Source organism: Panulirus ornatus, chromosome 13 (genome assembly GCF_036320965.1).
Source record: "Panulirus ornatus isolate Po-2019 chromosome 13, ASM3632096v1, whole genome shotgun sequence".
Lineage (NCBI taxonomy): Eukaryota > Metazoa > Arthropoda > Malacostraca > Decapoda > Palinuridae > Panulirus > Panulirus ornatus.
The window spans coordinates 4,278,934-4,292,369 of NC_092236.1; the positions used below are offsets into that span (position 1 = coordinate 4,278,934).

Consider the following 13,436-nt stretch of genomic DNA (forward strand, 5'->3'; position numbering starts at 1 on the left):
CATCACCGTCGTCATCAACTTCACACCATCACCTATGATAGTGACTTTCACCTGGGGACCTTTAGCTGCCCCCTTACATCACCTCCTCCTTCCCCTACACTCACCACTTCCCGCCCATCCGTTGCTCACCTTCACTAGAGGTGTCTCTTTTGCCATCAACCTGACCACACACACACACACACACACACACACACACACACACACACACACATGAAATAGGCCTGTTGCTGTAATTTACTCATTTTTGGCAACAAGGCGATTCACAATCTATACCACCTTGAGATGAAAAGTCTCGGGCTAGGGCTGTGCAAAAGGATATCAAAGTGTGTACCTTTTGAACGTCAGACATGTTCTTTATACTTTCATTGTCGTCCAGCCTAAATCTCTGTTACCATCATCCACAAGCTGATGCTGGTCTTCATTTACTTCTTTTACTGCAGGCAGTGAAGCCGTACCTCACGTCGCCAGACACAGAGCCTTCCTTGTGATTTCGATGCCTCTGACGCCTCCACAGCGATAGTCCATTAGCCTGTCATCGGGACGCCAATCTCCGTCATCGTTACGCTAATCTCCGTTTGCACATCATAAGCAAACCAGTTATCAAGGATTCCCCAGCGTCTCTAGGTAGTCTCGCTATGTTCCTCGGCACGCCGAAGGGAACGCCCTCGGAAATCAACAGAAAAACAAAGCGGCTGTTGGTATGAATTTGGTCTAGATGAACAGCTACACAGCTACTGTCACACAAATAACGCAATCTTTGAGTTGCTCGATATTGTGAACCTGATCATTGCATCGCTCTCCCTGCTCCTTACCGTCAGGGAACATAATTTGTAGATAATTTGAAAACTGGCGATAATTTACCTTTATTTACCTCCATATTTTGATGTTCCTTGCGAAACCTGTTCAACTCCTGTTAACACCGTCTTACTCTGGACATTTCATACGAAAGATTGATTTGAATGAATTAATCCGGACATAACAATGAAACTATTAAACAAAGATTACTGATTACAACCTCATCGAAACATGCTGCTTTAGTGTTTATTGTTGACATATAATTTTGTCGCAATGGTAAATAGGTAATGTTAATGATCTGTTTGTGACACTATATGCTACCATTTAGATTCAACACAGATTGTTTAGTTAATGAAAATACTCGCAAATTTCCAACTGACGGCTGCAACAACGGTATTTCCTGATCTTATATAAAGCCTTATGACTTTCCTCATAGATCGCTGGCCAGTGAACCCAACAAACTAACTAACTGATCCTAAAACGAGGTCGGAGTAGAAACCAAAAACAAAAACTTCCTCGACTTCATGTTTCCGTAATGTATGAAATTAGTCAATACACTGCATGCTTGGAAAAAGTCATTCTGTTGTTTTACACATTTTGTACACATGCCAACTACATATTGCTTCATTAAGGTAAACGATATCTGATTAAAGCGAAACTCTTTAGGATAAATCTTGAATTTGAGAGGCATAGATGCTGTAAGTATGTCATCCACCAGTCTAAACTTCCTGCAAGAAGTGAACATAAAAGCAAACAAGCAAAAAGCGATTGACAGACGACCCAAGAAACCGTTTCTGACAGTTTCTCTGCTTCTGGCGCGCGCGCGCACTCCTGACTTTGCATCAGCGGAAACCAATAATCATTTCGACCAGTGACAGTAAGCTTGACCTACTGTTTGCCTACCTCCAGTAAAGAGAACGCCTTTATATGAAAGTTGTATGGGGGAATCATGGCAGGTCGCGTGGGGAACAAGTTTTTCTCAGTATGGAGTCCGAGTATATATATATGGCGGGTTAGCAGCAACTGGCGCCCCCAACTGTCACTTCACCTTGCAGTCGATGTGAGCTTCGTCAGCGATATGAAGATCCTTATTGTAAGTCTGCACCTGAAGCTATACGAGTATAATTTAATCTATATTTTTCGTTTACCTTCCAACTGACCATAAACTAATGAATTGAATCTTGTAATCAATAGATGATGTGTCAACTACCATAACGTAATTAACTTACTTTTCTTACCTGCAGAAGATACAGTGCCTCAGCCATGGACTATTTACGCCAACGTTTTTGGTACAGCAGGAGTGGAATACGGGCAATAAACCAAGTGTGTGTGTGTCTGACTGTGATGAACTCAAAATAATATCATTATTATCAAATATCAGAATTAACCGCCTTTGAACACTGCAATTGTACCGTCAGATGTTAATGTAAAACTGTTCTTTCCGTATTTGGGGTAATATGATACTCAAGACTTAAATCTACGTCATCCTCGCATGTCTGTAGTCAAGACGAGGATAATAGGTCTTGCGAGCGTTGAGCCTAGTTCCGTCTCGTTAGAATTTGTGCAACAAACATCCACATATCAGAATCACTGGCGCGCCTGCGCTTCTGTCATTTCTACAGCGTGATGACAACAGCTTCTGAAGGTGATGTGGTGCTGTTGATTCCTGCTAACGATGATTCCCCTGTACGAATGAACACCTGTTGCGACGCCAGAATACAACTAGCTGTATAAACACTTGTGTGATATGTTCGATGACGGAGAGTTTTTTTTTCTTTATTAAGGCTTCGACTGGCCTTAGTCTGGTCTGGTCCTTGTCTTTAGACAGGGTTCGTCTCCCTACCCACCCTCCTCCACCTTGACCAGCGAGGAATCACCTGCTATATTCTTTCGTTCCAGGTGCTGGTTGCCGCCGCCGGGGTGGTGACTTGGGCGCGCCCCTCCGCCTCTGATGAATCCGAGGAGACCGAAGGATCCCACGTCGGCTACCATAACTTCTCCTACGCCGTGGCCTCCCCGGAGCACAACAACTACCTCGGCCACCAGGAGATCCGGCATCAGACGGGCCAAGTCGAAGGATCCTACTACTTCCTTGGCGCTGACGGTCTCTGGCACCAAACCATCTACACTGACGGTGGAGGTCTTGGTCACCAGGTCATGATCAGGAGGTACCAGGCAGACTCGCCCCCAGAACAGGTCTCAACCGTGTCTTTCCAGTCCTTCCTCTATCCTGGATCATCGGTCGTCCTAACCCCAGGCTTCCATCCTCCCCTGGTCGACCAGTCGGACTTTTCGTCTGAGAGCGACGCCAATGGCCACCAGAATGATGAAGAATTTCCGATGGATATTCGCACTGACGAATCAGAGGGGGAAGAAGAGGACCATGCCCCTTCCCTTGATCACGCCGAGTTATCTGCTTCTCCTCCTGCTGCCCTCGAGTCACCTGCTCCTGCTCTGGTCTCCGTCAAACAGGAGGCTCCTGCTGTGAGCCCTGTAGGAACCCCTACCATACCATCCGCCCCACCTCTCCAGCTTGTGGTGAAACAGCAGACACCCGCTCCTGTTCCCCCGATTGTGGTGAAACAGCAGGCACCCGCTCCTGCTCTACGGTCCACAGTCACAAAGCAGGCACCCGCTCCTGCTCCTCTGATTGTGGTGAGACAGCAGGCACCCGCTCCTGCTTCCCCGATTGTGGTGAAACAGCAGGCACCCGATCCTCCTCCTCAAGTTGTGGTGAGACAGCAGGCACCCGCTCCTGCTCCCCTGGTTGTGGTGACACAGCAGGCACCCGCTCCTCCTCCTCAGGTTGTGGTGACAGAGCAGGCACCCGCTCCTGTTCTACGGTCCACAGTCACACAGCAGGCACCCTCCTCTGCTCCGCAGTCCACATTCACACAGCAGGCACCCTCCCCTGATCCACAGCCCACATTCACACAGCAAGCACCCTCCTCTGCTCCACAGCCCACATTCACACAGCAGGCACCCTCCCCTGATCCACAGCCCACATTCACACAGCAAGCACCCTCCTCTGCACCACAGTCCACATTCACACAGCAGGCACCCTCCCCTGATCCACAGCCCACATTCACACAGCAGGCACCCTCCCCTGATCCACAGCCCACATTCACACAGCAGGCACCCTCCTCTGCACCACAGTCCACATTCACACAGCAGGCACCCTCCTCTGCTCCACAGTCCACATTCGCACAGCAGGCACCCTCCTCTGCACCACAGTCCACATTCACACAGCAGGCACCCTCCCCTGATCCACAGTCCACATTCGCACAGCAGGCACCCTCCTCTGCACCACAGTCCACATTCACACAGCAGGCACCCTCCCCTGATCCACAGCCCACATTCACACAGCAGGCACCCTCCCCTGATCCACAGCCCACATTCACACAGCAGGCACCCTCCTCTGCTCCACAGTCCACATTCGCACAGCAGGCACCCTCCTCTGCACCACAGTCCACATTCACACAGCAGGCACCCTCCCCTGCTCCACAGCCCACATTCACACAGCAGGCACCCTCCCCTGATCCACAGCCCACATTCACACAGCAGGCACCCTCCCCTGATCCACAGCCCACATTCACACAGCAGGCACCCTCCTCTGCTCCACAGTCCACATTCACACAGCAGGCACCCTCCTCTGCTCCACAGCCCACATTCACACAGCAGGCACCCTCCTCTGCTCCGCAGCCCACATTCACACAGCAGGCACCCTCCTCTGCTCCACAGTCCACATTCGCACAGCAGGCACCCTCCCCTGATCCACAGTCCAAATTCACACAGCAGGCACCCTCCTCTGCTCCACAGACCACATTCGCACAGCAGGCACCCCCCTCTGCTCCACAGTCCACATTCACACAGCAGGCACCCTTCCCTGCTCCACAGCCCACATTCACACAGCAGGCACCCTCCTCTGCTCCACAGCCCACATTCACACAGCAGGCACCCTCCTCTGCTCCACAGCCCACATTCACACAGCAGGCACCCTCCTCTGCTCCACAGCCCACATTCACACAGCAGGCACCCTCCTCTGCTCCACAGTCGACATTCACACAGCAGGCACCCTCCTCTGCTCCACAGTCGACATTCACACAGCAAGCACCCTCCTCTGCTCCACAGTCCACATTCGCACAGCAGGCACCCTCCCCTGATCCACAGCCCACATTCACACAGCAGGCACCCTCCTCTGCTCCAGAGCCCACATTCACACAACAGGCACCCTCCTCTGCTCCAGAGCCCACATTCACACAGCAGGCACCCTCCTCTGCTCCACAGTCCACATTCACACAGCAGGCACCCTCCTCTGCTCCACAGCCCACATTCACACAGCAGGCACCCTCCCCTGATCCACAGTTCACATTCACACAGCAGGCACCCTCACCTGCTCCACAATCCACATTCACACAGCAGGCACCCTCCTCTGCTCAAGAGCCCACATTCACACAGCAGGCACCCTCCTCTGCTCCACAGTCCACATTCACACAGCAGGCACCCTCCTCTGCTCCACAGTCCACATTCACACAGCAGGCACCCTCCTCTGCTCCACAGTCCACATTCACACAGCAGGCACCCTCCTCTGCACCACAGTCCACATTCACACAGCAGGCACCCTCCTCTGCTCCACAGTCCACATTCACACAGCAGGCACCCTCCTCTGCTCCACAGTCCACATTCACACAGCAGGCACCCTCCTCTGCTCCACAGTCCACATTCACACAGCAGGCACCCTCCTCTGCTCCACAGTCCACATTCACACAGCAGGCACCCTCCTCTGCTCCACAGTCCACATTCACACAGCAGGCACCCGCTCCAATAAATGCACAAGCAGAGTCTTTCATTCCGGGATCAATAGGTTCCCTGTCACCAGCATCTAGTCCAACAAACGCTGATGATCGTCGCCAGTCCATTGCATCGGTTAGTTTCCAGTCACCCGCATCTGCCCTGGTGAACGCTGGAACCAGTCAGCAGTCACGTGCGGGAATAGGGTTCCAGTCGCCTGGGTCTTTTTCAGTGGACGCCGGAGTTCGTCAGTCATCACCAGGAGGAGAAGTCGTCCAGCTGTTTCCTCAGCAGGTAGTGAGTGCTATGGTTCCAAGAGAGGACATCCGAGACCCCTTAGGCTTCCCTTTCATGACCAGCGCCTCCATACCACCTGCGAACTTGCAGAGGAAAAGAGCGACACTGGTTGCCGCAAGGACAGTCGAATTACCCGTCTTGAATGGCCGAAGTGGCGGCACAGGAGGGCAAAGGTTTGGGATTCAGAGGTTCTTCTCCTGACCGGAGCAACGGAGCTTCGTTATAAGAAGGGTTCGAACTGCCAGCCAGATTTGAGAGGTCCGGGTATGCACGCGGGTGACCACCGCACGAATTTATGCAGCAGATGAGATCTTGTTGATCGAGTCTCCACGTCTCTGAATATAGTTATTCTGTGTCCTCATCCTAAAGTCTGCCTTCTCCCTGAGCTTGGTATGTCCAGCTGGTAGCCTTGACAGTATCCTGACTCGTCTGTCTTCTTATTTGCACAGCAAGAGTTACGTCAGTCTCTGGATGGGCACTATGTCTACACGTCTATCATATTTCTTGTCAGTCTGACATCATTGTTCATTTACGTTTATTGTTGATGAATGAGATCCACATTGTTGCTGTTGTATATATTTTCATACTGATATGTTAAGGTGAATAACTGTTTGACTGACTACTTAATAAAGCTATACATATTTCGTGCTTTTACTGCTACACACACACACACACACACACACACACACACACTTGTTAACAACAGTGAGATGGTATGGGAAGGAGAAGTATTGAAAAGCATATGACAAACAGAATAATAGATGGTCTTGACCAATGTGAAGCGTGTCAAGGTCCCCATGAAAATTCACAGTATGTCCTGAGGATGTGTATACACACATTCACTTCGCATGTTTGTGGAAGATGTTGCGAGGGAAAGGTAAAGTTCCGAGAGAGAGAGAGAGAGAGAGAGAGAGAGAGAGAGAGAGAGAGAGAGAGAGAGAGAGAGAGAGAGAGAGAATGGTATCGGGGAAAAGTATGGTCATGTGAAATGAAGGTGTTAGATTTCAACGAGGAGTGAGGCTCGTTCTAGATAAAAGAGGAGGCTGGGTGGATTGTCTATATCTATGCTGCCAGAAAGCATGATCATCTTGAAGATAGGGAACAAAGGTTGACTGTCAGGGAGGCCGCCTTATCGAAATGGTTTGAGGTCACTAGTGATGTGCTCTTCTGGAACCACTGCTCTTCTTGATCTACGTAAATGACTTGTCAGAGGGACTGGACTCCTAACGGATGGCGCACGCGTCATGAGGAAGGTATAAGAGCAAGAAGGATCTGATCAACTTACAAAGGGACCAAGACAAACTCCAAAGCGAGTTTGATCCGGGTTGATGAAATTCAACCGGAGTGAACACTCTTTATCCAGAGCGCACACTCGGCTTGCTTCTACACCAGAGAAACCCAGGACGAATGGTTTCACTTGACGCACTACACTATGCGGCACAATACATCAGGCTTGCCTACTTGTCACACCACGCTGGCTGGTCTCACTCCCTGTATAAATGCATTCATCGTCAACAAAGACATGACTCTGTACAACAAAAGCATTCACTCAGTCCCAACTCCAATGTCCTTACGTTTTGATCACGTCTCTTACGTGAGCCAGAGGGTCTTCCACTCCAAACTTATGGTGGATGACGGCGGCAACAGCCAGCCAAGAGGCTCCGTTAATCACGTCCTGGCTGCACCTTATCATCTACACCTTGCCACCCTGAATAAGCCACTTACCTCTAAATACCACCCTTAACCTTTATTGATTGTGTCTACCAACCACGTTCCTTGTCCTTCAGCTACGCCGGTGCCCCTTATTGCTATGGCGAGCCACGTCTGCTTGTTTCCTAACTACGTCACCAAATGGAGTTTAACAACATCGTAAGTTTAACGACACCCTGGTCCCATAATCTTTTAACCACGGTTCTGATGCGCTTGTTAACAACACCTACAGATCTTAACGATACTGTTGTCCTTTAAAGCAAAGCTCTACTTCTTGTTTACGTCCCTAAACCACACCCCTAACCTCTTAAGATAACCCTACCACGCAAACCATCCACCCCCACACCCCGAAATCCAACCTCTTATCCTCTCCCATTTTCACTTCGACCGAACTTTCAAAAGCCACCTCCCTGGGTGCCTTCCTATTATTCAGATCCTTTGATCTCACAGCCTCTTTAAAGCGAAGGGGACGGGGCAGAAGGGGAGGGCAGAGGAGGAAGGGAGGGAGGGAGGTGGTGGTTGGGAAGGGGGGTTATGTACCCCCGTATGAGGGACCCGACAGACCTCCGTCCCTACCCCACCCCCACCACCTCTCCTCGGCCAGCTGACACTCCTCCCGGCCTCTCACTCCCCTACACTCAAACGTCAATACACGGACACCTATATCTTACCGCACGCGCAGGTCCTCGGGACATTCGAAAAACAGGGGTTATTTTTAGATGTCAAATTATGTCGTAAACATAAGTTATTTGAGGACATTAAGCTGGGCCAATCAGCATTGACGTATGGGTATTAGGTTGTGTTTAAATTGTTGTGTAGTTAAATTCTATTTCATTGACGAGCAATAGTTAAATAGCCTGATAGATTAAACTAGCTTAGCTCAGTTTGATGTAGGTTATCTCTCGCTGTCTCTTTCTATCTGTCAATAAATATCAGTTTGTTTACAACATGTGCTTGATACTCGCTCATCTGATTCTCAGTTGATTTGTTTTGATCATACTGGATCATCATCTTTAGAATCAACTCACGCGAACCTACTGATTACTCTGCACGACTTCGTGTTATCATATTCTTCCTGAAAACATCAAGTCTTCCTACTGTTGTTCATCATTTCTTGCCTCATATATGGATGATTTCGGAGCCGACAGATCGGCACGACCGCAGATGTTTATCGAAAATAATCTGGAATAAAATAATAGTACGAATTTCGTTGCTGTGTGGCTCGGTGGTAATCCAAAATCCTCTCTTGTACGTGGAAACTATTACCCCTTCTGAAACCCCGTTGTGCACACGTACAGTGGCAGACACGGTACACCGTAAATGTTAAGATTATTACCCAGTGAATGGTAACCATGATCAAAGATCCTCCTCCTTGCTTTCTTTTTCTTTATTTCCTCTCCAGTGGTGGCATTTCACGGCACTGTTCTTACTTTCATCCAGCACAATGTCGGCTTTCTTAACGTTTGCTATAGAAATTCACACTTTTTTCTACTCTATTCACGCCAGACACAAAGTGGCACTTCTCTACGCTGTTGCAGTGGGTTAACCACTCTTAGGTTCTTTTGTGAGTCTAAGTTGCGACAATCATCTAACTTTAATGATTGTCAACAACGGTCCAGCTCTGTGTGTGTGTGTGACTTGAAAATTCCGCCAACTTGGAACTGTGACGTCACGAAAAACAACCCACAGTGCAGACGTTACTGAGCTGCCAGATACCGACAGCAGTGACAATTTTGTGATGACACGACAACCACAACAGTAAATGAAAATCTGTCAACATCCACCACACTGAACAGAGGAGTGGCTGACGTGTAGATGCCTCGACAGCGAAAAAGGATGGCGTAATGCAACACCAACATCCGTGACTGTTTCCTTACGTAAATAGATATGCAGAACTAAAGAATGAAAACAGATTACGTATTAAAGAGCGAATGGAAGAATGACAGAGGAGAAATGTACGTAAAAGCTTAAAGTTTGATGAACAGAATACCGAAATGTAGTCCAGCTTACAGAACTTACATAGCACGAAAAGTGGCATAGAATCTTTACGTCAGCTGTGGCGTCAGTTCCTACAGTCAATACCCAGATGTGGCGCAGTAAGCTTCTGGAAGTCAAGGAAGAAATAATGTATAAAAACACAAACATTGTGTCCATTTAAGATCGGCCGTAGCAAAGGAGGGTACAAGATTGTAGAACTATTTTAGATGTAACATGTAACTCCCCTGTTGGCCACTGTGCAGGAGGATCACCGCCCCTGATGTTTTCGCGGCTTTTGTACGTATTTTTGCTACGTGTTGAGGAACAGCTTCACTTCACCTTAGTTCTGTTCTACCAAGAAATAACAGCAAGCAGTACAGTGACATATTTTACCACATGTGGGTTTGATTGCTCTAAATTCATACCATTGACATCAGTATTCTAAATATGTTTAATGTCATTACATAAGATATTCTTGATTATAGTTTATTCACTTTACAGATTCGAAAGTACAGTACCACTCGCTCTGACTTACAAAGACTTCAAAGCATATCCATGGAGTCTTGAGCTGAGTAGCCCAGTCTAATGACTGGAACTTCAGAAAATCGAGTACATAACATTTTTTAAGTCACACTTTTATATTTTCCTCATCATTATCTTCCCAACTTCCAGAAATTACTTTGTTCCACGAACAGCGAAGACAAATCCCGCAGTTGACCTTAGACAACCAGACACTGGATGTGTCCGTCTGTCTGTAACGCATGGTAATTGATGGTCATGACAATCAAGCAATTAACTAACCTCTGAACTGTTATATCTCAGGAGGTGAATCCATGGCAGTACAGGGGAAGGACAGATGACAAGAGAACCTTGTGGGTAATGGTGATGGTGGGTCGCTTGAATTTTCCCTCTGATCTAAAGGTTAATACCCTCACCACAGGGTACAGTACTCACTCTTGTATAGCGTATTGAATCGCCTCCTCGTTACCTAATACGACTTGTTTAGGGCGTCGTTGCACGTCACAGTCAGGAACCGAAGCAATCGGAGTAGAAATTATATCAATATCCGTAAGTATAATTCGCGTCCCCAATACTGGTGCAGCAACTGCATTATATATATATATATATATATATATATATATATATATATATATATATATATATATATAATGACAGCCAAGATTAAGCGACAAATCTGAGACACTGTAATGTTTAGCACGAACAGACATATATGTGTTTACCAACATGGTGATGATGGAAACATTGTAACACTATAGAATGTTCTCAGTATAGACATGGTCACATGGGGATGGTTTGTTATCATAATCTCTCGTCTTCATCCGCATTGAATCTATTCATTTGGATAACATGTGATAGCAACATGCATTGTGACAAATGACACGAAACGCCACCAAGACCCGTCCAGCCACCTGAGGGAGGACCTTGCGAGACGTGCGCTCCCCTTAGCGTCGCGCTACGTAGAGAATTTTTCAGATTACCTGAACTGGGTGAACTGTGAATCACACAAGCGTGGAACAGTTTACTTTCCCCTGTCCAACAGTAAACATGAGAGAGTGATTCAAAACAGCTCCCTGTGCAGCAACATACCACCTTAGAATCAACAGCTTGTAGGACATTTCGGTGAAATACGTAATGAACGTAAAGTTGCAGCCCAAAACACTCAATGCACAAAGTTGCATTTCGAACCGACAACAAACACTGTGTCAAAACAGACAACATGGCAGAAAGCTGCGCAGGATCTTCAGACGAAGAACTTCCCTCAGCCAGGATGTAAATGGGTACCATAACTCCCTTGTATTCATCTACAAGGGTACAGCTTTTGATACGTATACGCCCCTAGAACATATTAGTGAGTAACAATACCCATGACTGTTTGCAGCACATAGTAATACGAAACGATACTCCGCCTCACACATCAAGCGTAATTGTTTGACGTTGCTGACGTTTCTACCCAGCAACGGTGAAGCTAAGCGACTGTCTATCTCTCTCTCTGTGTTGGGTAATCTCTCCTCGTGTTCTCTTGCTTTCTTAGTTCTACTTTTCGTCTTTTCTGTAAACTTTTTGGGGATTTACTTCAATTGTCCACCACTGTTTCTTTCAGTAAAAATGAGGATAATTGATGATAATAATCATGATGATTAGAATTATAACAGTAATACCAGGACTCTTTCTGACAAAGGGGTTCTGGAATATATATATATATATATATATATATATATATATATATATATATATATATATATATATATATATATATATATATATATATGCAACAATCACCACTGGAAAGAGGAAAAAAACGGTGAGTTCTTTCGTTTATTACATCCTCAGACAGAGTGGGGGAGATTGTACAGGTATTGAGGTCCTTAAAAGCACAGAGGGAGTAGTGAGGCGGGGCATTATAATCCCTGTGGAGTGCAGGTGGGCAGTAAATACGTGACCTGACATCTGACCTTCCTTTCCTTCCATTACGTGTGGACAGGGTTATTCTGGTGGGCATTTCTCTCAATAATTTTTCCTTTATGAATGGTACAAAAATGTTTTCTTATACGCTGTAAATATGGGAACGTAAGATTGTTCCAGGTCCAGTTTCAACAGAGTTTCAAAAGAGTAGTGGATTCTTTTGTCGTACCTCAGAGCAATAAAGTTACGCACCTTCCGACGCGAAACTCAAGTGCTTAAATCCTAAGTTGTAAAACTCAGGAGGTATTCAAAACATGAGATGGCTCTGAGGACGGGTAGGAACGGCTGTGATCTATTCTAGCTCCACCGCACCACACTCACTCCCTCCTGAGGTAGCCAGATATACTTGACTTCCTGATTAATGATTTTGACTTAGCAAATAGATGCGAGAATTTCAGAAATCTTAACTAAATTTTTACATATATAATAATAATGATGATAATGATAATGATGATGATGATAATAATAATAATAATAATAATAATAATAATAATAATAATAATGATAAATATATCATTTCAAAACAACACCCATACATGCATCTATAGCGGAGATGTGTGTGTGTCTATACGTATATAAACTGGACCAATCGTTGAGAGGGATCGTGTGGCACCTCATTGCCCGAGACGCAGGGTTGCATGACAAGGTTACTTTCAACTTGTCCTGCTCTTCCTTGTGTAACAGAGATATTCAGGGGAGCCACGCTTTCCCCATGGCGTTCACAATTATGCCTTTATTCTATGTTGTAATCATACCGCATGAAGCTTATTGCTGATCTAAGACATCGAGGTGTTTATATTCTGAAGATAGCAGCAAGGACCTCGTACATCTGGGTCCATTTAGAAACATCTGAGAACGATATTGATACAGTTTTACAGATGCTATGCGGTAGCGCGTCCATATAGCGTTATACTAGAGAAGGTTTGTCTACCTCTTATTATTGGTAAGGGGTTTTGTCAGTGGTATGCAAATGGGCAGAACCAGTTATCTACTCCTCGAACTATGATGCCAGCAAAAGATTCTCTCCAATCAATACTATGCTTACAATCATCTTGAATACTTTCCTAATGTTTACTCATACACTAATCTGACATTTATTCGTGGATGGAAGATGACCCATAAATGAGTATCTATTTTACCCGTTTCCTTGTATTAGAAATTTTATATAAAAAAAACTGGTAATTACGTTGATGTCATAAAAATACATAGGGAGCAGGAGGCTGGAAATCCTCCCCTCCCGTTTTTAATTTACAAAAGAAGGAACAGAGAAGGTGGCCAAGTGAGGACATTCCCTCTAAGGCTCAGTTCTCTGTTCTTAATGCTACCTCGCTAACGCGGGAAATGGCGAATATATATTTCCCATGGGGATAGGGGAGAAAGAA

The 13,436-nt window shown here is 46.4% G+C and overlaps 1 protein-coding gene across 1 annotated transcript; it reads left to right on the plus strand.

The window, feature by feature from the left end:
• Positions 1–1,757: 1,757 nt before the first annotated feature.
• LOC139752981 (uncharacterized) lies at positions 1,758–6,084 on the plus strand. The gene is made up of 4 exons (XM_071669141.1): positions 1,758–1,888; positions 2,695–3,930; positions 4,069–4,398; positions 5,590–6,084. Exons 1-4 carry the CDS (start codon positions 1,874–1,876, stop codon positions 6,082–6,084), a joined length of 2,076 nt encoding a protein of 691 aa, XP_071525242.1. The 5' UTR covers positions 1,758–1,873.
• Positions 6,085–13,436: the final 7,352 nt, after the last annotated feature.